Source organism: Manis pentadactyla, chromosome 10, assembly GCF_030020395.1.
Source record: "Manis pentadactyla isolate mManPen7 chromosome 10, mManPen7.hap1, whole genome shotgun sequence".
Taxonomy (NCBI): Eukaryota; Metazoa; Chordata; class Mammalia; order Pholidota; family Manidae; genus Manis; species Manis pentadactyla.
Genome location: NC_080028.1, coordinates 72,702,398 through 72,725,020, shown reverse-complemented (window position 1 = coordinate 72,725,020; position 22,623 = coordinate 72,702,398). Strand labels below are relative to the sequence as shown.

Here is a 22,623-nt window from a genome sequence, read left to right as displayed (position 1 = left end):
CCTGTGTGAAGAAGCTGAAGCTCCTAATTGCACTAATGAGAGGTCATGCAAGAATCCTGCATTGGTCTCAACTTTATGTTTATAAAGGTACTTGTCTTAGCTTGGTTTAGGCGAAAAAAGCAGAATCCGAGACGAGGACTTATTAGCGAAAAGTTTATTTTGGGAAAAATTCCAGGAAACTGGAGCAAGATCTGAGAGTGAAATAGGGAAGGAGTGAAACGAAAGCAATTATGAGTTACTGCCCTGGTTACACTCTGGGAACTAGGGTTCAATTTCACTAGAGGCCCTCTAAGGAACTGTAGCATGTCTCAGGAATGTCCACGTGAAACATGGATTATCCACTGGCTCCCATGGGTCAAGGGAGGTGCTAGTTCCTTCACATTTCAAAATAGAACTTGTCAAGGTACTGAGGGCAGCGAGAGGAGGTGCTATCAGGGGGCACCTGCATACAGGTGGTTGCCTACAGTAATGCATGCACATAATTAAACATTTAAATCAAAATGAGTCTATGGATTATAAAACAAGTATCTCTCTGACCATCAACCCCTAGTCACCCAGTCCTTCTCCCAAAGGACAATTTTTGTTTGTACTTTCCTATATATCTTTTCTGAGGTATCCATGTACAGGCAAACAAATACTTAGAATTTCTTTCCCCTTTCCTTAATTCACTAGTGACATACTGCCACTGTCTACTGGACAGTGCTTTTTAAAATTTCTGTGCATCCTGATGATAATTATATATCTATATGATTAGGATTCCTCTTCTTTGGTATGATTGTATTTCATTTACGACTGAACCCTAACATACTTAACCAGCTCTCTGACTGATGATATTGGTATTTCCAGTAATTTAAGTCAAGGTGATTGAGGGCATACATGCTGTAAAGTTCACCCTTCAAACTGTACAGCTTTATGAATTCTGATAAACGTACAATAGTATAGTCACAACCAAGATAAAGAAGAGTTCTATCACTCAAAAAATCTCCCTAGGGCATCTTTATAGACAGTCCCCTGGCAACCGCAGATCTGTTTTCTGTCCCTTTACCGAAGAGAATTTGCCTTTTCCAAAATGTCGTATATAAATTCAAGATGTTGCCTTTTGAGTCTTGTTTCTTTCACCGAGCCCAATGCATTTGAGATTCATCTATATTGTTCACATATCAGTGGTTGATTCCTTTCTGTTATTGAGCACTAATTCCATGATAGAGATACACCTCTACTAGTTTATATCCATTCACCAGTTGGGAGACATTGGGCCATTTCCAGTTGGGACAAATATGAATAAATCTGATAGTACTGCATACTAGTTTTTATATGGACATAAGTTTTATTTCTCTTGGATAAACACCTAGGAGTGGGATTACTAGGTTGGCTGGTAAATGTATGTGCAACTTCATAAGCCAAACTGATTTCCAAAGTGACTCTACCACTTTGTTTTCCCACCAGCAATATAGGCATGCCAGCATTTTCTATTATCAATGTCAGTTGTTTTTATTTCAGCCATTCTGATAGGTTATATAGATTTTTGTCTACTATAAATGGTGCTATAGGAATATTCTTATATATACTTTGTAATTAGGTGTGGATATATCTGTAAGATACATTCTTAGAACTAGAACTGATGGGTCAAAGGGTATGAAAGGTTGGTTAGATATTGCCAAATAGCCTTCTTAGAAGATGGGGCGGATACCCACCTACCAGTGAGATACAGTAATGCCTGTTTCTTCACATCCTCACCAACACAGTGTATCGCCCAATTGGAGTACACATTTTTAAATGAAACTTTACTCTAGATGATTGCTTTGTGTGTATCTATCTCACAATAGTGAGGTGAAAATTAAGTAAAGCTGTTAGAGCAGTGTCTGTCATGAAGAGAGTGGCAATAGATATTAGTTACTGTATGATTACTATTAATCAATCATTACTATTTGCCTCTCTTCGAGTTCCTCCTCAGTATATTCAAGGATGAAGAGCTCACACCTAGCTATGCAATTTAGTTAATCCTTAAAAATCCCTTCAGATGCCAGGAATTCATGCACTGTGTATCTTAAAAAATAGGAAGATATGATAGGATTAAGACCTTTCTAAGGTTAAAGAACAGATCTGTGTCCCATTGATGCCTGGGTTCTTGTTCTCAGAGCCAAAGAATGAACTTTGCAAACACTCAAGGTAGGAAAGCAAGGCCTGAGGCTTTTTTTTTAAAGGTATTATTGCTTTACACTCTTATGAAGGTTTCACATGAAAAAACAATGTGGTTACTACATTTACCCATATTATCAAGTCCCCACACATACCCCAAAGCAGTCACTGTCCATCAGTGTAGTAAGATGCCACAGATTCACTATTAAGGAAGAGGCTTTTATTTACAAAGAAAGCAAAAGGACAGAGCTCCTGATTTAGGCTAAGAGGGGCAAGAGAGCCCCGGGTGCGTTGTCTAGGGATTTTATAGGCGGTTGAGGGACAAAGGGCTAGGGATGTACACCTGCTAAGTGGTCCCAAAATGTTTATCTTTGAAGAGACATTAAGTTTCTAATTAGTGTTCCTGTTTATGCACAAGAATTTTACTGCCCTGATTTCCTCCCAGGATAGCAGCTTCCTGGTCTGAGAGCGTATCACTCAAGACTGCCTGCTTTGCTCCCAAGGTGGGCTGAGTTATTGTCTGTTTGTTAAGAAACTTACTTTTTAACTAATTGGGTTTTAAGGTGCAATCTTATTTGCAAGAAGGAATCCTTCCCGTTTTTACTATGTTGTTTTGGGCTTGCTCGCTACATTGCCCAAGTTGCAACAAATCATTTGTTTAGGGCTGGAGGAAGAAAAGCAGCACCTGGGTAAAGTTAGAAAAGCTGGGAGCTCCAGCAGGCCAAAGCAAATCTCACAATGGATAATCTTGCTTTTTTACCAGAGGCCCTCACCCTACTCTGTCTAAACCCATGGTCCCTGTCTCACCACAAGGTCAAAATTAATCTAGTTTGGAACAGGAACGGATTATGTTACAATGTCTTTCAAGCTTTTAAAAATTGCTACCTACTTTGAGAAACACACCAGGAACCAGAACGCACAGACAGACCCGAATAAAAGTTTCAAAAAACACTAACATGTTTTCTGTTTTTTCCATTCGATCTCCTTGAAAATATGTTTATTGGGCTATACTTATAAATTCAGTAATTTATTGAATTATTATCTTATGTGTACTGCCCAGTATTTAGTGCCACTGGAAGAGAACAGGCTTTGAAGAGCATGAGGCCTGGGTTTGAATCTCAAGTCCACCATTTGCCAGTGATCTTGGTTAAGTCTTTTTAGTCGGCAAAGACTCAGTTTCCTCCTCTGTAAAATGGGAGTATTAATAGAGAAATCAGTGAGCTAGCGTATGTGAAGCATTTAGCACAGTGTCAGGCTCATATCAAGTACTTAAGGGTTCTCAAGGTGTGATCCCCAGGCCAGTAATACTAGCATCAACTGGGAATCTGTTAGAAATGGAATTCTCTGCCCTCATTCCTTTATTTACTGAATCAGAATCTCCAGGGGTGGGGCCCAGCAATCTGTTTTTACAAGCTTTCCCGGTGAATTTAAGGCATGCTCAAGTTTGCGAACCACAGGCTTAAGAGACTGTAGCTTTTAACAGTTCTTGAGGCTACAGAGATGCGCAGTGCGCAGATCAAGAAAGGCTTAGCTGGTTAAGGCTAGGCAGGGGGTGACCCTTTGCTTGCATAGGGAATGTTCAGACCTTCCGCAGTCTCCCTTCCCCCTCCCACCTCTCTCGGCAGGACCCACCCAGTGCGCTCGCTGGTTGGTGGAGTCACTCTACACGGTCACCACTCACCCAACCGCGGAAAGGTAAACAGGGAGGGGCGGGACTGGACAGTGAGAGAGCTGTGCGCCTATTGGCTACAGACCACGCGGCGGAGAGGGGCGGAGCTGCGCGTGCGCACGGCCCAGGAGCGCCCTGGGCGGCCGTTGAAAAATGGCGACTGTCACCGACCTGAAGGCTGGTGAGTATGAGCCAGAGGTTTGCTGGGAGAAAGGAGTCTGGCCTTCAGCTTGTGAAAAGGGTGGGTCGAAAGCAGGGCGCGCGGAACTCTATAGTTAGCCTTTCTGGGGGTCGTTAGGGCCTGCGGAGCGTCCGGCTGGTGGGGCGGCCGCTGCGCCAACGCTCCAGGAGGCAAGCGTTGCCCCAGCAGCGGTTTTGAAACCAGCTTTGAGCTGGAGGAGGAGTCGCAGGATCTACAGGCACCTGAGAGCTCTACACACCTGGGCCTCTGGTGCATTTTCTGGACCCGCCCTGGGCCAGGCCTTTCACTCGAGGCTGATGACAATACCCATAAACGTTGGTGGTGTGCGACACACTCCTACATCGTTTGCTGGGTTGTCCCGTTGAAATCTCGCAACAACCGGTGAGGTAGGTACTGATTTTCCCTCGGGAACAACACGGTAGAAAGTTTCCTGGCCATTGTCCTGCCCGTTCAGGGGAAGTTCCGCAAAGGTGCAAGTCATTAAATTGGTAACATTAATATACTGTTAATTTTGAAGCAGATATCCAGACAAGTAATACTAGTAGTTATAGTTGTCAGTGAATGAGCCTGGTATATCAGGCCCTGCCCAGCTCGTGTTACCGAATCGGTTCCCTGTACCAACCCTATGCCCATTTCAGAGATTAGGAAATTGAGGTGCTGAGTGGTGAAATAGGGCACCCAGAGTAATTTAGTTAGAAAGAGGCAGAATGTGAGAACCCAGGTGTGTGGAAGCAGAGCTCCAGATTTAACCACTGGCAGATACTGTTGCCCAATTAATGAAACCAGTTCCAGTTTTCCCGAAATTGGGGTCTAAATTAGTAATTCTTAGAAATGGCCAGGAGGGGTTGAATTTCTTTGCGGATGTGATTCAGGAAGCGTTGATACAAATGTGTATTTGTGGCCCGGGCTGGTGAACAATAATAAATAATAAAAAAGACATGCCTTTATCCACAAGAACAGACTCCTGTGAATCAGTGAACCCCCTCTTCTGGGGAAATACATATCACTTGTAGTATTGCATACAGTTATGGAGGATTTAAGGATACTTTGGGATAGAAGCCAGGTTAGGAACCATTTTCTGAAGAAGTTCTAGGACAGTGTTTTAAGCATGGTGATAAAGGGAAGGGCAAAATGATGTGGAGCAAAGAAGGCATGACTCTGGGAATTAGGAGTGTCCTGTACAGATGTAAGGGACCCCTTATGTTTTTTCTGCTTTCCCCAGTTCTGAATAAGCTTTGTTTCAAAGAGAAACCCAGTGAAAATGTTCACCAATCAATTCTATATTTTATGATCTTTTTCCTTTGTTAAGCATTATTATTATTATTATTATTATTTTCCCTCATTTATTTCTGCCTCTGAGAAAATTCATTACGTTGGGGAAGGCAACTGAGGCAGGTTAGGTTTCCTCTCTCCAGTTTCTTTAATTCTCATTTCTCTGCTGAGTTTGAGACTATGCTGTGTGCAAATACAGAATAATTGGGACAGAATCCTTGCCAGTGGAAAAAAATCTCCCCATCTAATTTCCAAAGATGGAATTAAAGAGCAGGGGTTCAGTTATGATCCCAAGAATATGATAAGCCAGTACCTTCCTTTTATGGACCCCTTACAAAGTCTGATTGGATGATAACTCTATTTACATACCTGCAAAAAAGGTCGAGGGGATAACTTAAAAATAAGGGACAGGCAAGTGTAAGTCTAGTCTAGATTATATCTCTTTAATCATATAACCCAGGTTTTCAATGTTTATCAGCTTTGGAAAATTTTATGCCCATGCCTGCCATGGGTAAGCTTCCTGGGCTCCCTTTATGAATGTTGGTTGTCATGGAGTACTTACTTAGCAGGGCACAATACAGAATTAAACTATTACACCAGTAGTATATAGCACTGTTTCATAAAGCTCCTAGGTAGCATTTATTGAACTCTTACTGTGTTCTGGGCACTGTTGGGGAGAGTTGATTCTCTGGAGATGTTACTTAGTCATTAGGGACAATTGAAAGAAGGTTCCAGACAACTGCAAGAGATGGTGCCCATTCAGCCCTATGCCTCTCACCATCCGTGCCAGTATTTATGGCTAAATCTCATTGCAGTTCCTGATATTTGTAATAATGACAGTCATCAAGAAGAGTCAGGTTACATTCAGCATGTATATCCCTGATCCCTTAAAGATGGCAGTGATAATAGTCACGTGTTAGATTTTTAAATAAGCTTACAATGTCAAAATCCTATTTTAAGGAATTAACTCATAATTGTCTTTAAAAAACAAACAAAACACCTTTTCATTCAGAATGGCCCATTCCTCAAGGGTTCTGGATATAAGATGTTTTGATATAAAAGGCACAACATATTCCTACCTTTTATGAAGTGTGCTTGTTATCTTTCATCATCATGTTTCTAGATTACAGGTTTTCAGTAACACATAGAACCTGTCTGCAATGATAAACACCCTTGAAAATATGTAAGCACTGGGGATTAAGTTCAGCTCCTACAAAGCTAGGTGTAATTCTGTACCTTCTTTTTCTCCTCATTAAAAAATGTGTATCAGACTATAATCTTTGACAGTGACTGTGTTAGGATACACTTAAATTTGCTTAAATATATTAAAATAGTAAATCGTTGCAATTTGAGAGCTGTATTTTTTATTACAAACATAGCTGTGATAGCTAATTTGATGATTGTTCAATTCATGACAGTGTTTAGATTGAACACTGTTGTTATGCCATTTACCTTTTAAGCACTTTTCTTCAAAGTATGCCCACGAATGACAAAATTTATTCTGTAATTGAACCATTAATATTCTATATTTAACAGTTTTGAAGGACACCTTGGAAAAAAGAGGAGTATTGGGACATTTAAGGGCAAGAATTCGAGCTGAAATCTTCAGTGCTCTAGATGATGAAAGGGAACCAAGACCACAATTGTCTCATGAAAACCTTCTAATTAATGAATTAATTCGGGAGTATTTGGAATTCAACAAATATAAGTATACGGCGTCTGTCCTCATAGCAGGTAAGAGGTTATTGTTAATCCCTGAGACAAAAATCTGCTTCTTCCCTTCCCCCAGTTCCCAGAAAGTGTTTAGCCTGGAGATCTGGTTCCATTACCAAGTGTCATTTGAGTGACTGGAAGATAGAAATCACGTGGACTCTTTCTGTAGCTTGAACAGGTTCTCATGAGGCTTATTATATTGTAAGGGAAAAAACTAAATAAGCTGTAAGCTCGGTGCATACTTTGAAAAACCATCTGCAATTGCTGATCCTGAGAATAAACAGTTGTTTACAGTTTACCCTGTTTGCTGCCAGTCTTTTTTCTATGCATATGCTTTAAAGATATGTACCCACAGATTAAATATATATGTATATATTAAAAATACCAAACATTAGATAAAGCCTCAAAATATTGCTACTGTGTATTGGTTAGAGATATGTATAAATTGTATGTAAAAGCATATGGTATTTAAAAAGATTAGGTAGGTAAACTCCAAACTCACTCTAGTGAAGGGAGGGAGAGAAATGGTATTGGGGGAGGAGGTGGGCAGTTCAAGAAAAATTTGTTTTACTTTATCTGTTAAATTTTATTTCTTAAGAAAGAATAAAGAACTAGAAGGATATGCACAGTAGTCCACATAGGTATTGTCTCTGGGCTTGGGGGAGAAATGGGATTGGGAGGACAATCGAAAGCACCTTGCATGTACATCACTTGGTTCCCTTTTTTAAGGTTTATGCTTCAAGACTTTCATACCTTGGAGATGTGCCTCATCAAAGAAAAGAGATCATGAAATAGATTTTGAAAGAGAATGAATTATTTGTGGTGCTAGAACCTTCCATTTAATAGATTAATATTCTAGATCTTTAATATTAAGCACATTTATTTGAATAAAAACTGATGATTTTTATTGGTTTAAGGATCTTCAGTATCATTATCTCCACCTCCATCAATTTGTTATAGATTGCAGTATAATACCATTATTTTCAGAAAAGAAGAAAATTATGAAAATATCAGCTAGGTGTCTTGGACTTCCCTAGAATAAAATAAATGACAGTAATCAAAGTTTCATATTAAGTGTCTTGGCCTTTAAGAAAACAGGTATAATTAAGATGCAATATAATTTACTTTTTTTAGTATACAGTTGTGTGGATTTTACCAAATGTAAACAGTAACTGTCACCACAATGACTATCACAAGAGTTCATTTCCATCACCTCAAAAAATTCTCTATGCCCCTTCATTGCCTTCCTACCCCAGCAGTCACTGATCTGTTTTCTGTATCTATCGTTTGCCTTTCCAGCGTGTCATATAAATGAAACCATACAGGATGTAGCCTTTTGAGTCCACTTCTTTCCACTTAGCATAATGCATTTGACATTCAGCTTTGTTCCCCACCTCCCCCTCCAAATAGCATTCCATTGTATGGCTGTGCTGATATAGCTATAAAAGTTCACGGACATCTTGTTGTTTCTAGTTTTTTGCAATTATGAATCAAGCTGCAATGAACATTCATGTACAAGTTTTTGTGTGAACATTAAGTTTCCATTTCTCTTGGGTAAAGATCTAAGAGTGGGATTGCTGAGTTGTGTGTGGTAAGTGTGTGCTTACCTTTATAAGAAATGGCTCAGCTGTTTTCCAGAGTAACTACCATTTTGCTCTCCTGTCCGCAGTGTATGAGAGTTCTAGTTGCCCTGTATCCTTGCTAGCACTTCATGTTAGGGCTGATTTTACTTTTGGAATTCTTGCCACCAAATTAAAGCATTACTGTCATGTGTTTAATTTGTAGGCTTCTTAGAAACCAGACTTCTGAAGCCTAGTAAGCAAAAACAGTATTCTCCCAACCAAACACTGGGGGAACTAAAAAGTGAATTTATGTTACAGTGTATCGTTGTATGTTTAACAACATAGGTATTTTGAGAGTTATAAAATCACATACAGTTGGATCTGCCTTGGTATGTGCCATCAGCATTCTAAAATCTGAAAAATGTATACCTAGTAAGTGTGGTTCTTAACAGAATCATACTTGCTTTCTAAATTAATAAAGACTTAAGTATTTTCATGCTTTTTCCTTCAGAGGCTGGTCAACCTGGAGTTCCATTGGACAGACAGTTTCTTGTCCGTGAACTAAATGTATTTGAAGAATCGAAGGATGATACAATGTAAATTTTTCTTTTAATAAGCTTTCAGATATTGTATTGGAGTCGTAATTGTATAGTAGTAGCTTTATTTCCCTCTAATTCAGCAGGTATTTATTTGGGTTTAGTGTGTATCTAGCTATCACCGCACCAAATCTAAGATGTGCAGTAGTGAACAAGTCTTAAAAGATTTATTAAAATTTTTGTCTCTTTATTTCTCCATTGGGCATTTTGAAAGTCCCATTAATTATGCCTCTGCAGTATCTCCTGTCCATTCCCACTGCCCTGTACTGACTGTTCAGAAGCCCATCTATTTTCTCTATCTGTGGTCACTTTCTTTTCCAACTTAATGCTTTGTACTGTGAACAGTTTGCTTTCTAAAAGATAGTTACTGCTTTGTTTAAAAATGTTTTCAGATTTTAAAAAGTAATATGGATTATATAATTGAAATTTTCTCAGAGAGTAAAGCTTAAATGTTCTCTCTCTCTCTCTCTCACACACACACACACGTAAATGTGAGGTGATGGATATGTTGATTAACTGCATGAGGGGTTTTCCTGCACAGTATATATCAGGTCATCATGTTGTACACTTTAAATATATTTCAGTTTTTTTGGTCAATGATACCTAAATCTGGCGAGGGGGGAATGTTATATGATACATGTAGCAAATACTAGGCGTTATGTGCCAGTGGGAGTCTAAAGTGGTACTCTGCAAACATGTTAATGTTTTTCAGCTTCCATTTGTGCAGTGGTACTGATAGAAATCTCCAGGCAACCTAATGTAAGGAAAAGAATATGGGACTTGGAGTTCAAGTATGAAGTTTGTTTATTTACTGTCTAAGGGATTGCTAGCAAATCCTCTCTGAGGTGTGGTTTCTCATGTATGAATGGGGGATGATGATTATGACATTGCAAGGTGAGAATAAAAAAAATGAGAGGATGTTTTAAAAAGTAGCTTTTTGAATACTAGTTCTTAGGCAACTCCTGTATAGCTAACATTTATATACCATTTACTGTGTGCCAGGCGCAGTTTTAAACACTTGACATTTATTAACTCATTTAGTCTACAACCACCTTATGAGGTAAGGACTACATTTATTCTCATTTGTAGGGAAGAAGCATTACAAGGAGGGGGACATTAAGAATCTTGCTGAGGTCAAGTGAGGAAGCCAGGGTTTGAACCTAGGCAGTCTGGTTCTTGGGACATAAAACTGTCTCTGGGCAAGGGTTTATCAATCCAATAAGTGTTTTTTGAATACTTGTGTATCAGACTATTATAGGTATTGGGGAATCTTATACTGGACTTGGAGTTTAAAAGCTGAATTTGTGTGCATTGATTGAAGTTGTATTTTAGTTTAGATGAGGTTTAAGTTGTTAACATGTTTTCTCTGGGTTTTAAAATTGTCTTTAGAGTTAAATGGTACTCTTAAATTTAAAAAAGCCTGAAACAGTTTGCAGTTTGGATAATAACCATGCAACTTTTTTAAGTCTAGAGAAATACATGGGTATTTTGGTGTCAGAGTCTGCCTTTTAGATGCTTTAAGCTTTACCTGTTTATGCAAATTAAATTGATTTTGGTTTTCTTCCTGCTCTAGACCTCTTTTATATGGGATTTTAGCTCATTTCTTGCATGGAACTAAGGATAACATCCAAAATACTTATCTGAAAGGGTCTTCACTTCAGCCTTCAAACCCAAGTCTTGGCAGACAACCTAGTGGAAGAAGGAAAATGGGTATGAGTTTTCTGAGTTTTATCCTTAGCTGTCAGCAGGTATATTTTCTTCATATGTATTTTTCACTTTGGAATACTTTTTCATAAGCTTTTGACTCATAGTTTAATTCTATTTCTGTCTAGTATAGTTTAAACCTGTGTTGCTTATCTTCCAAAATATAAAATGCTTTTTGGAAAAACAATAAAGGTAGCCTAAAGCAATCTATAGATTCAATGCAATTCCTATCAAAATACCAACAGTATTCTTCAACAAACTAGAGAAAATTGTTCTAAAATTCATATGGAACCACAAAAGACCTCAAATAGCCAAAGCAATTCTGAGAAGGAAGAATAATACTGGGGGCATTACGCTCCCCAACTTCAAGCTCTACTACAAAGCCCCAGTAATCAAGACAGTTTGGTACTGGCGCAAGAACAGACCCATAGACCAATGGAACAGACTAGAGAGCCCTGATATAAACCCAACCATATATGGTCAGTTAATATACAATAAAGGAGCAATGGATATACAGTGGGGAAATGACAGTCTCTTCAACAGCTGGTGTTGGCAAAACTGGACAGCTACATGCAAGAGAATGAAACTGAATTATTGTTTAACCCCATACACAAAGTAAACTCAAAATGGATCAAAGACTTGAATGTAAGTTATGAAACCTTAAAATTCTTAGAAGACAACATAGGCAAACATCTCCTGAATATAAGCATGAGCAACCAAACCCCTGAACGCATCTCCGCAGGCAAGGGAAACAAAAGCAAAAATGAACTCATGGGACTACGTCAAACTAAAAAGTTCCTGTACAGCAAAGGACACCATCAACAGAACAAAAAGGCATCCTACAGAATGGGAGAATATATTTGTAAATGACATATCTGACAAGGGGTTAACATCCAAAATATATAAAGAACTTACATGCCTCAACACCCGAAAAGCATATAACCTGATTAAAAAATGGGCAGAGGATATAAAGAGACAGTTCTCCAAAGAAGAAACTCAGATGGCCAACAGACATGTGAAAAGATGCTCATCATCACAAATCATCAGGGAAGTGCAAATTAAAATCACAATGAGTTATCACCTCACACCAGTAAGGATGGCCAGCATCGAAAAGACTAAGAACAACAAATGCTGGTGAGGATGCAGAGAAAGGGGAACCCTCCTACACTGCTGGTGGGAATGTAAACTAGTTCAACCATTGTGGAAAGCAATATGGAGGTTCCTTAAAAAACTAAAAATAGAAATACCATTTGACCTGGGAATCCCACTCCTTGGAATTTACCCAAAGGATACAACTTCTCAGTTTCAAAAAGACATATGCACCCCTATGTTTATCACAGCACTTTTTACAATAGCCAAGATATGGAAGCAATCTAAGTGTCTATCAGTAGATGAATGGATAAAGAAGATATGGTACATATACACAATGGAATACTATTCGGACATAAGAAAGAAACAAATTCTACCATTTGCAACAACATGGATGGAGCTGGAGGACGTTATCCTTAGTGAAATAAGCCATGTGGAGAAAGACAAATGCCAAATGATTTCCCTCATTTGTTGAGTATAACAATGAAGCAAAACTGAAGGAACAAAATAGCAACAGACTCCCAAGAATGAACTAGTGGTTACCAAGGGGGAGGGGTGTTTGAGGGCAGGTGGGGAGGGAGGGAGAAGGGGATTGAGGGGTAGTATATTTAGTACACATGGTGTGGGGTATCATGGGGGGAACAGTGTAGCATGGAGGGGGCACATAATTGATCTGTGGCATCTTGCTGCACTGATGGACAGTGACTGCATTGGGGTGTGGGTGGGGACTTGATGGTTTGGGTGGGTGTAGTAACCAATTGTTTTTTCATCTGAAACCTTCGTAGGAGTGTGTATGAATCATATCTTAATAAAAAAAAATTCAAAAAATGAAAAAATACAAAAATAAATAAAAGAGGTCAGAGAAAGTATAACTGGGAAAGTGATAACTGAGTTGAGATCTGAAAGAGTGGGAACTTAAGGGACAAATGGAGGGAGGAAAAGTATCTCAATAGAGGGAATAGTATACACAAAGAACATGTGTCAGAAAACAAGGAGTGTAGGAAGGACTGAGATAAGTTCAAATAGCTGGAACACAGAAAATCAGAGGAAACATTAAGTGAGAAGAGGTTGAAGAAAGTAGAGGTCGGACTATGCAGGCTATATATATATATATATATATATGTTTTTTTTAAATTAAGGTATTGTTCATACACAATCTTGTGAGGGTTTTGCATGGGCAGCATTGTGGTTGCTACATTTGCCCCTATTACCAGGTCCCCACCCCCCGCCCGTTGCAGTCATGTCCATTGACGTAGTAAGATGCTATAGAGTCACTACTTGTCTTCTCCGTGCTGTACTGCCTTCCCCGTGACCTACCTATATTGTGAGTTATGTGGGCTATAATTAAGATTTTTGTTTTTATTCTGAAAGTCTTAGGAAGCTAATTAAGGAATAATTTAAAATCAGCTTTACTGAAGTATAACTGAAATAAGTTTCAGAACATGAATGCAACCATGAAACCATCAGCACAACCAAGATAGTGAACATATTTGTCACCCTCTAAAGCTTCCTCATACCTTTATAAACCTTGTTCCTCAAACTCTTTCCGACTCTCACATCTCAAAGCCAGCACAGATCTGATTACGGTCACTAAAGATTAGTTTGCACTTTCTAGAAATTTATAAAGATGAAATCATGTGGTAAAAAAAAAAAAGAAAAACAATAGGGGTAGATGGGGGTAGGGGAAGTGAATAACTGAACAAAATTTTGAGATATACTTTCTACATAAAAATACTGAAAAATCTGATTCTCATAGATTTGTACTCTCTGGAGCAGCTTAGATCCTTAGCATACTGAATAAATAGATTTTATTAAGTCATCATTTTTTTTTCCCCTCCGAGACTGAAAAGCAAGATTGCTGGGTACAGATAGAGAAGTCACAGGTTTATGTGTCCTTTGCATTTTTAGGATCCTTTTTGTGGTAGAGTGATAGTTATCTGCAAATAAACAATTCCTAGGAGAATAGCGCATACTTCTTTCAGAATGCTCACTCCTTAAATTATTTTGATTACATCAACAGCAGGATCTCAATTTGATAATATGAATCGAATGGTTTATAGCTTAGGGTTTCCAACTATGGTAGAGTTTTGACCTCTCATTTTTTTTTGTATTTCATTTTCAGGGGAAAGCACAAATGCAGTTCCCCCACTTGACCTCTCTTTTTAAGGAGGACAGTCAGAGTAGGGCTTAGGCAGCAGATTATCAGGACAAATATAAATATTGAATGTTGAAGTAAACTTTTAGGAAACATCTAAAATGCAAATTTGCCTTTTAAAGTTTTCCTAAACTGCTGTGAGCAATATTAGTCATGTTAAATAATTTCTGGAAGTGAAATGCTTGTGAATCAGGGTGACCTTTATTGGAGGTTACATCTGACTTCACTAGGAGTTATCCTTCTGTCCATCTTAGAATTCTGAGGTGATGGGAAAGAAATCATTCCCACCTACCTATTTTACAGTTGAGATGACCAAGGCTAAGAGGCCAAGCAACTCATCTGAATCCCATGGCTGGTACTTTTTAGCAGACTCAGCACCTGTGATTGCCATTCCTGTACCTTTTCCATTTAAAGAACATGTAGAAGTTTTCCTTGTTCCCTTTTCAGGGATTGGTAAGGAATTGTCACTAGTTCCTAACTGGCAAGTGCTTCAAAACAAAACACACAAGGATATTAGTAAGCCCTCTAAACATTCTAGTAATATAATGTAAAATTCCCTTTAACCTCCCTCCTTGTCTCTGCCCTAACTCCCTGATTTCCCACCCTTCCATAGAAGGTCCCCTCTTTGCAGCTTGGTGGGAATCCTTCAGGACTCATTTCTATGTGTTTAAATATATATGCATTGCTACTGTACATATTACCCTGCAGTTTTCTTTTTTCACTTGTTAGTGTGTGTAGATCTACTTCTGTTTCATTCTTAACTTTGTGTAGTATTCCATAGTATTGCTAATCACTGTCTATTGATGTACTTTTAAATGTTTTCTGCTGTTCCTGTATTGCAAGGTAGCATTACTTCTTTATGGGAGAAATACCTGTGTGGACCCCAAAAAGTAGAATTGCTGCTGGTTCAGAGCATACATGTGTTAAAAAATAGTCATTCTCCTTCAAGAAGGCTTTACCAGTTTACATGTTTACCAAGAATATATGGTAATACAATACTGGTTTTTCTGCTTAATTGTCACCAATGGGTATTGTACACATCAACAACTTGTTAACATAGCAAACCTATGACATCAGTTTTTTCTCCCATAGGGGAAAATAACCTCTTGGGAAATAACTTTTCTGGTTAGTCAGCTTTCTATAATCAGTCTCCTTAATATTCATGATTAAAATGATTAATAAAGTTCTAAATCACACAGTATTTCCTAACTGAGTTTTGTTCTTCTTAGATGAAGGTCACAGATTGGCCTCTAGTAGTGTAAGTAGGGATGGGGGTGCTGTGGGAGTGAGAGAGAGAGAAAAGTGCAGTAGTTCCCTTTGGGTCCTTTATGTATACAGTGCCAGAGAAAGCAGAGAATTGAGTTCAAGTCGGTAGAGCTTTGGATGGTCTATTCTGTGGAAAGTTCTGTGAAAGGCCTAGAAATGAGGATGACTGCTGAACTAACAGAGGAAAATCAGTGATTTTACAAATTACTTTGGTTGATCATCAGAAATTTTCTTGGCACAGCAGTGAACTCTTTGTAAATAATTTAAGAATTGGCAGCTGAAGATTGCATATGTTCCAGTAACACACCAAAGCATTCCATTTACTTTCTCAGCTCTAGCTTACTATCTGATGACTACATAAGTTTTATTTGATGATGTTGAAAATGTTATAAGGATAATAAAATAATTACTCTTCAGATTACAATATTATCTCTGCATAAGCTCATCCAACCTAAAATACATAACACTAAAATGAATCATAGAAAATATAAAACACTTTTATTTGAAAATAAGTCCAAAGCTCTCAACATGAGTACTTCTTTTATCAAAGCTTTCAAGGTCCTGACAGAATTGAAGAGGGCTTATCTAGGCACACTTACCTTTGAAATGGTAGCTGGTTCATTATGCTGCTGATGTTAGTGTTTATAATACTGGAGGAAAAGTAGTTTTTGCTATAAATAAAACATCAGATATTTTATAACAGAACATCATTATCAGCTCAACTTTATTGCATATCTATGAAGTACATGAATAACATGCTTCATTTTTTCTATAATGCTTTTCTAGAAAATCTAAAATGGTTGTGTCCTCACACATATATATATTTAGATCGTGTGGATTTTTTAAATGACATTGTGTCATGAATCCATTCTGGTTCTTCGTTTTCACTCTCAGTTCTATATTTAAAATTCCTCTGTGTTACTCTGTGTACAACTAGTTCATTATTTGCAACTGCTGCAACTACTTCTGATTGATATTCTGTGTTTGCCCTTTCAGATTTACTGAAGAACTTCCTTTTTTTTTGCTCTATTCCCTGGCTCCCTTGCCCTTTAAATTCCCATTGGATTGGCAAACAGGAAGCACTACCAGGAGCTCAGAGGGCTGGAAGAGAGAGGTCAGGGTATTTGTCTTCCTGGCTTCCTCCCTGCTAGTCCAGTTTGTCAGCAGCTGCATTCCTCTACCTGAAGCCCAGCTTTTGTCATATGCCCCTCCCGTAGAGCTGCAGTCCTGGTTGATTCAGGTTGTTCTCTCCACTTGCCTCTCTTCCTAGATCCTGGGGCTTTACCATTCCTTCTTGGTTTCCCTGAATCATGCCTACACACTGTAAACAGTCTTTTCATTAAACTATCTTCAGCTACCTTTTGAGCCTACTTCTAGTTCCTTCAGGACCCACTTGATACAATGATCCATCGTGTACACTAAACACACTTTACCTCTTCATTCCATTGTGATGGACTCTTAGATGCCCCCAGCTCTCTACCACTCTCAAATATTGCTACATTGAACTGTTTCTTGAAGCTTTATATAAATTTATGCACCAGTTTGAGAATTTATTTAGGATGCTTGCCCAAGAGCAAGTCCTAGGTAGGCCTGCACCTCATTTGGCTAGGCATTGCCTGTATGCTTCGGTAAGACAGCATGGGCTTACCTGCTCCTCAGAAGTGTGTGGGAGTTCCTGTGCACCCACATTGATACCAATGCTGGGCCTCATACAGCTCTTTATTTTTTCCAGTTTATTAGGTATAAAGGGAAATTTCATTACTTTAATTTGCAATATTCTAATTACTCATGAATTTAAATGTCTCTTAAGATGCTTTTTAGCCTTTGGATTACCTCTTATGCAAATTGCCTGTTTGTACTCTTATCACTTTCCTTGGTCACTATTTAAAATTTAAAGCACCATGTGTAGGCGGCAGTGTGCAAGCTTGGCCTTTGGGCAGTCTGTTTGCAATCTTTACACTAGACAAAGTTTTCCCCTATCTTTCCTTCACCTCATATTCCTAATGGGTTCCCCCTTTTCTGCCTAACCCTCTGCCCTGCTCCTCAGCATTGACCTTACCAGTACTGGTTCAAACACTAGCTGAAAATTCAATCTCAGACACTCAGCATTTTTTATCTATAAAATGGAAGCAGCCATCTTTACCTTGACTAGCTCATTTATTAATTTAAGTGAGTTGGACACTAGTCAAGCCTTTGGGTTACAGGTACATGCCCTTGAGAAGCTTATCAGTGAATATAATCCAGTGAAGCTTATGCAATGAACGCCGTCTAGGCTAGATGCAGTGGGGGACAGAGAGGTCATTGTGAGATAAAATATATGAAATAATTTTTAATAATAAACAACTTGCTTGCATTTATTAAGCACTTAGAATATGCTAGGCACTGTGGCAAATGCTTTACAGACATAATTTTATCTAATCCTCACAACAACTCGTAGTGGTGATTCTCAGAGTATAGTTTGCTGGCCCCCTGGGGTCCCCAAGATCCTTTCAGGGGATACCTGAAGGTTAAGATTAATTTCATAATAACACTTAGATGTTATTTGCCTTTTTCACTGTGTAGACATTTGCACTGATGGTGCAAAAGCAATGGTGGGCACTGTTGCTGCTTTACCACAAATCAAGGCAGAGGCATGAAACTCCTAACAGCCATGGTGTTCTTCACCATTACACACTGGCAGAAAAAAGTTCCAATTTCACTCAAAGATATCTTCGATGATGCAGTGAAAACTATTAATCTTATTAATCTCTCCCTGAGTGCATGTCTTCGTACTGTTCTGCGTGGCAAAATGGGAAGGACACAATAAGCACTTTGGCTGCCTTCCGAAGTACAGTGGTTGTCTCAGGGAAAAGCACTCGTCTGAGTTGTGAGCTAAATTAGCCGTCCTTTTTATTGGAAAGAATGCCTGACAGACAAACCATGTTTATTCACGTTTGGGTTTTTGGCAGAAATTTTCTCAAAAACAAACGATGAGCCTGCCATTTCAGGAAAAACAACAGTATGATAAAAATCTTTTGGAAAACTTGTACCTGCCATTTTGAACTTGACAGATTCCTGCTGCTTAAAGACCTTTCTGATGAGATTGGTGGTGGTATTAGCCATGTGAGTTTTCTATGTGGATAATGAAATGTGTCGACTTTTAGAAGATTTGCATATTCAATAAAACAATACTTTCCAAATAACAATGCACAAAGGCACAAAATCATGCATAGGCAAAATATTCACAAAGTATAAGATAGACCAATGGATTTTAATATGACAGAACTTGAAAAAAATCATTGAATACTTTCAGCTTTCACATTGTAGAAGAACTTTTAAGAAACTACCATGTGTTGATTTTTGGTATAGTGTCAAAGAAAAATATCCACAATAATTTGAAAAGGCCACAGAAATGCTTCTCCTTTTTCCAACTACACATCTGCATGAAGTTGGGTTGTCTTTATATACTTAAACCAAAAGTACATATCTCAAAAGATTGAATATAGAACAAATATGGGAATCCGTATCTTCTAACAAAAACATTTGCAAAAATGTAAAAGAATGTCATTCTAATAAATTTTTTTATTTTGGAAAGTACAAATAAGTTTTTAAATTAAAAACAGCTATGTTAACATGTAAAATGGGTTGGCTATTGCTATTTTAAAATGAATAAATGTGTTAATTTTTAATACAGTAAATAAATGGATAAACAAACAAAGAAAAAAAATGGTTGTGTCCTAAGTATATTTTTAATTTTATTCTGGCCAGCAAAATTGTCTAAAATCGAGGGAGGTAGTCATTTGTGATCCAGACCTAATGGTACTAGCACTTTACATTATTTATAAGGTTAACCAGCTTCTGTGGACTAATAAGAAGGTGTGCACGAAATGTCTGAGATTAGAAAATCCAGTATGGTTTTTGGTGCTAAAATTGCATATTTGTAACAACTTGTCTAAATTTGTATTCTTTCTCTTGTTACCAAATTGTCATTAAAAAGGTTGATTTGCAGTTGTGGAAAGTGTTTGGGGAACCGGGGGATTCATATTTTCTCAGTTTCTCAGAATTCTATTTGTGCATTACATTTTTGTTGTATTTGGATACTAAGTCTCTAGGTTCTAGAACCCTAATGTGCCCTCCACCCCTTTTTCCCATGACAATAGAAATTGAACAGAAGCAGATAGCACCCCCTTCTTCACTGTTGTTAAAGCATAGTGGGTGGTCCCAAGGGCTCTGGGCACTTCTGAACTCTCAGCTTTGTTTTAGCTCAAGAACATTTTCTGCAATTTTTTGGATAGTTTCTGATATTGGTAGGGAGATACAAACTGTGCTAGTTTTCTTCTTGCCACAAGAGGGTACTGCTGGGAGGCATTTCTGTTTGAAGAAAGGTTTTTTTTCATCTTTTTAGTCGAAGAACTTTGGCATTCTTTAAAATGCTAATTGAACACCATCCTTTCTTTTGAGTCTTGTTCCTTACATAATCATGTAAGAGAAGTTTGTAGCTACTTACACTTGGTTCTTCCAGGGCATGCCCTATTCCTTAAAAAAGGCCAGCAACACAACTAATTAGAGTGAGTACCTAGCACTGAACATTGCTCATGTCTTCAAAAATGTTTACAAAATAGTTTTTTTCATTGTCCTACACCATCTAAAGAACTCCTACAGTATTAAATAGATAATATGCTAAAAATACATGTAGATATGTCTTCCTCCTGTCGATTTTGACTTGGGTAAGTATTGACATTTGTTTCTGTTATTTCAGATGACCATCTAACAAAGGAGAAGGGGAAAAGTACTAATATTGAAGATCCTCATGTTTCTCAAGCAGTGAAGAGATGACATTTCCATTTGGAGCATCTCATCTTTTATCTTAAAATTGTATGTATGAACTTATTTATTCTCCCAGTGTTACCAAAATGCATCACAAATATTTGTACTGTGTAGAAACTTGAGTTTCTGCAAAACATTTAGGAATGTTTACTGCATTTGTGAATAAAAATTAACCGTTACCTAGCTTATGGGATTTGACTTGAAAGATATATTGTTTTTAGGCAGTATTTTAAAGATCCTTGAATTTGTGAGAAATGAAAGGCTTTTTTTAAAATATCCTGTATATTCTTATATATTAAAAATAATTCAGATCTTTATAGCCATATGCTGTGCTCTTTAATTCAATTTTGTGGCACGTTAGTTAAATTCCCTTCAGGCTGGAATTATGTGGATTTGTGGGAAAATTCATCATGTTATTAAAAACATTTAAAAGAACACTAAAGGAATTAACTAAAAAATTAATTCCTACAAAGTTTGATTTTTTTTGATTAGCTCTTTTTCAGATAACCACTTATAATTCGGTTTAAATATTTGAATTACTATCTAAAGCTGAACTTTTAAACTATGTAACAATGTACTTTTTTCTTTCCTTAGACCGTTTTGGCTTCTACTGAAAGATATAATTGAAAGGTAGAGGGGAAATTATTTTTTTTCAATTTTGCTGTAAGTAAAACAAAGAGTTTATTTTATTACATAAAGAATGTGGAATAAGCATGAAGAGGCAGGCTTTAGGAGAAATACCAGAAAGTACCTTGTAAAAGAGGGCATTGTTGGATTTCCACAGGGCCTTCAGTTGTGCAGTTACAGGATGAGCTATGAAAGGGCCAACTCCTACTTACTTGGGCCCTAAAATTCTTATTACATGTCAAGTCTTAGTCTTGGGATAGAAAAACAGTAAGAGCTCTTACAGTGCTATCTCTAAAATGCTACTTTGATATTTATTAAGATATTTTTATAATGTGGAGTCTACAGACTGATCTCACTGATAACTATGAGAATAGTGACACCTCCCTGGGGAAAGCTGTAAGGTATATTCGGAACAGGACAGAACTGAGTGGGCACCTGTACGCCAGTGAATTCAGCTTCAGCACTCTTCCTGGGGAAACTGGACAAATTGATGTTCTCTTCACAATAGTGATTTTGTGCTGGCTTCAGGTATTACTGATACTTTTGATTTAATATTGGTGCTAGTCAGTGTTTGGTCCTTACAGATTAGCAAAGAATTTTTTTACCTGAATGGAGAAAATTATTAAAGAAATACCCTTAAACCATACTTTACCAGGCAAAGGGTTTTGAGAGGCCCTCTTAGGAGGCTAGATACATACATAGATTGTATTCTAAGGGCTCATTTCCATGCTTTAAATGAAATCTAGTATCTGATAACAATGAATTCCATTGTATTGTATATGGGAATATAAATTTCTGAGTTCTCAGAGAACTTGGTTTATATCCAAGGATGTTGGCAGTGGACACTAAATTTACTTCAGGAGTTGCGATCACGCAGAACTAGATTAAGAAAAAATGTTGGAGTTTAGCATTTTGGATATTGATATAAAATCACCCAAATAGAAGTTCAACAGAACTGCCACATGTAGTCCAGAGTGCTTTTGTATGCATTACTCTGTAACCTGTTTTGTACCTATGCAACTTTTATACTTTCAACATGTTATTTAATAAAAACCAATTAAGAACTCAGTAAGTTGTTGTGCAAAGGATGTTCCTACGACTGTTCTGTCATCAAAAGATACACACCAGAACCAGAAAAATGATTGGAAATGGCTTTCCAGACTTCTTTCAGGATCTCCAGCAACCTGGTTGTTGGGGTTTAGAGTGAGGGTAGGGGAGGGGAACTTGCTGGTGTATGTGCACTGGGCATCAGCCATTTCACCCTGGAACAGTTACTCTGCAGTGTTGGGGGCTGGCGGTGTCAGTCTCTGAAGGCGCAGGATAATCTGTGGGGCCTTGTACTTTGTGAAAAAGCATATTTAGTATTACATTTCTATATTTGGAAAAGAGAAAAACACCTGTTGTCAAAATACTCTTGAGATTTTAATGATTATCCACAAAGGAGGGCCTTGGGTGAGGAAATCTGCTTTAGAAATTTCTATACTCAGGATTTTTGAACAATGCCGATTAATTTATAATCCAGTAATTTAAAAAGGTGCGTGGGCTGAGGTATTTAAAAAACTCAAGGAAAGAAAAGACAAATACAAATACAGAGAACCCATCAAACTATTCTCATAAACTCAGTGCATTGTTGCTCGTGGTGTTCATGGAGTTGTTGGGAGTGTTCTTCCAGAACTAGAGATGTTTTAGGAGAAAACTTGGGTTTCACAAAAAATAGGATAGGAATTGGAACTGAAGAGGGATTTAGGAAAAGTGGAAATTTAAAATGGGTATCCTAAAAGCTCCCATAGGAGCAGAGGTGGCTTTTGAAGATGATAAATTTA

At 37.9% G+C, this 22,623-nt stretch overlaps 1 protein-coding gene across 3 annotated transcripts; it reads left to right on the top strand.

The window, feature by feature from the left end:
- Positions 1-3,764: 3,764 nt before the first annotated feature.
- CEP20 (centrosomal protein 20) lies at positions 3,765-21,868 on the top strand. 3 transcript variants are annotated; one of them, XM_036917913.2, is made up of 6 exons: positions 3,935-4,049; positions 6,819-7,016; positions 9,069-9,153; positions 10,727-10,863; positions 20,106-20,221; positions 20,768-21,868. In XM_036917913.2, exons 1-5 carry the CDS (start codon positions 3,962-3,964, stop codon positions 20,180-20,182), a joined length of 585 nt encoding a protein of 194 aa, XP_036773808.2. In that variant the 5' UTR covers positions 3,935-3,961; the 3' UTR covers positions 20,183-20,221; positions 20,768-21,868. The 3 variants fall into 3 exon arrangements, with proteins under 3 accessions (XP_036773809.2, XP_036773810.1, XP_036773808.2); XM_036917914.2 differs by having other exon boundaries at positions 3,765-3,989; positions 20,106-21,868; XM_036917915.2 differs by lacking the exons at positions 10,727-10,863; positions 20,106-20,221; positions 20,768-21,868 and having other exon boundaries at positions 3,765-3,989; positions 9,069-9,157.
- The last annotated feature ends 755 nt before the right edge of the window (positions 21,869-22,623 follow it).

Coding starts and splice junctions, on each gene's coding strand:
- CEP20 (XM_036917913.2), top strand. CDS start 3,962: ATGGCGACTGTCACCGACCTGAAGGCTGGTGAGTATGAGCCAGAGGTT. Junction 4,050..6,818: donor GCCTTCAGCTTGTGAAAAGG/GTGGGTCGAAAG, acceptor TATATTTAACAG/TTTTGAAGGACACCTTGGAA. Junction 9,154..10,726: donor GAATCGAAGGATGATACAAT/GTAAATTTTTCT, acceptor TTCCTGCTCTAG/ACCTCTTTTATATGGGATTT.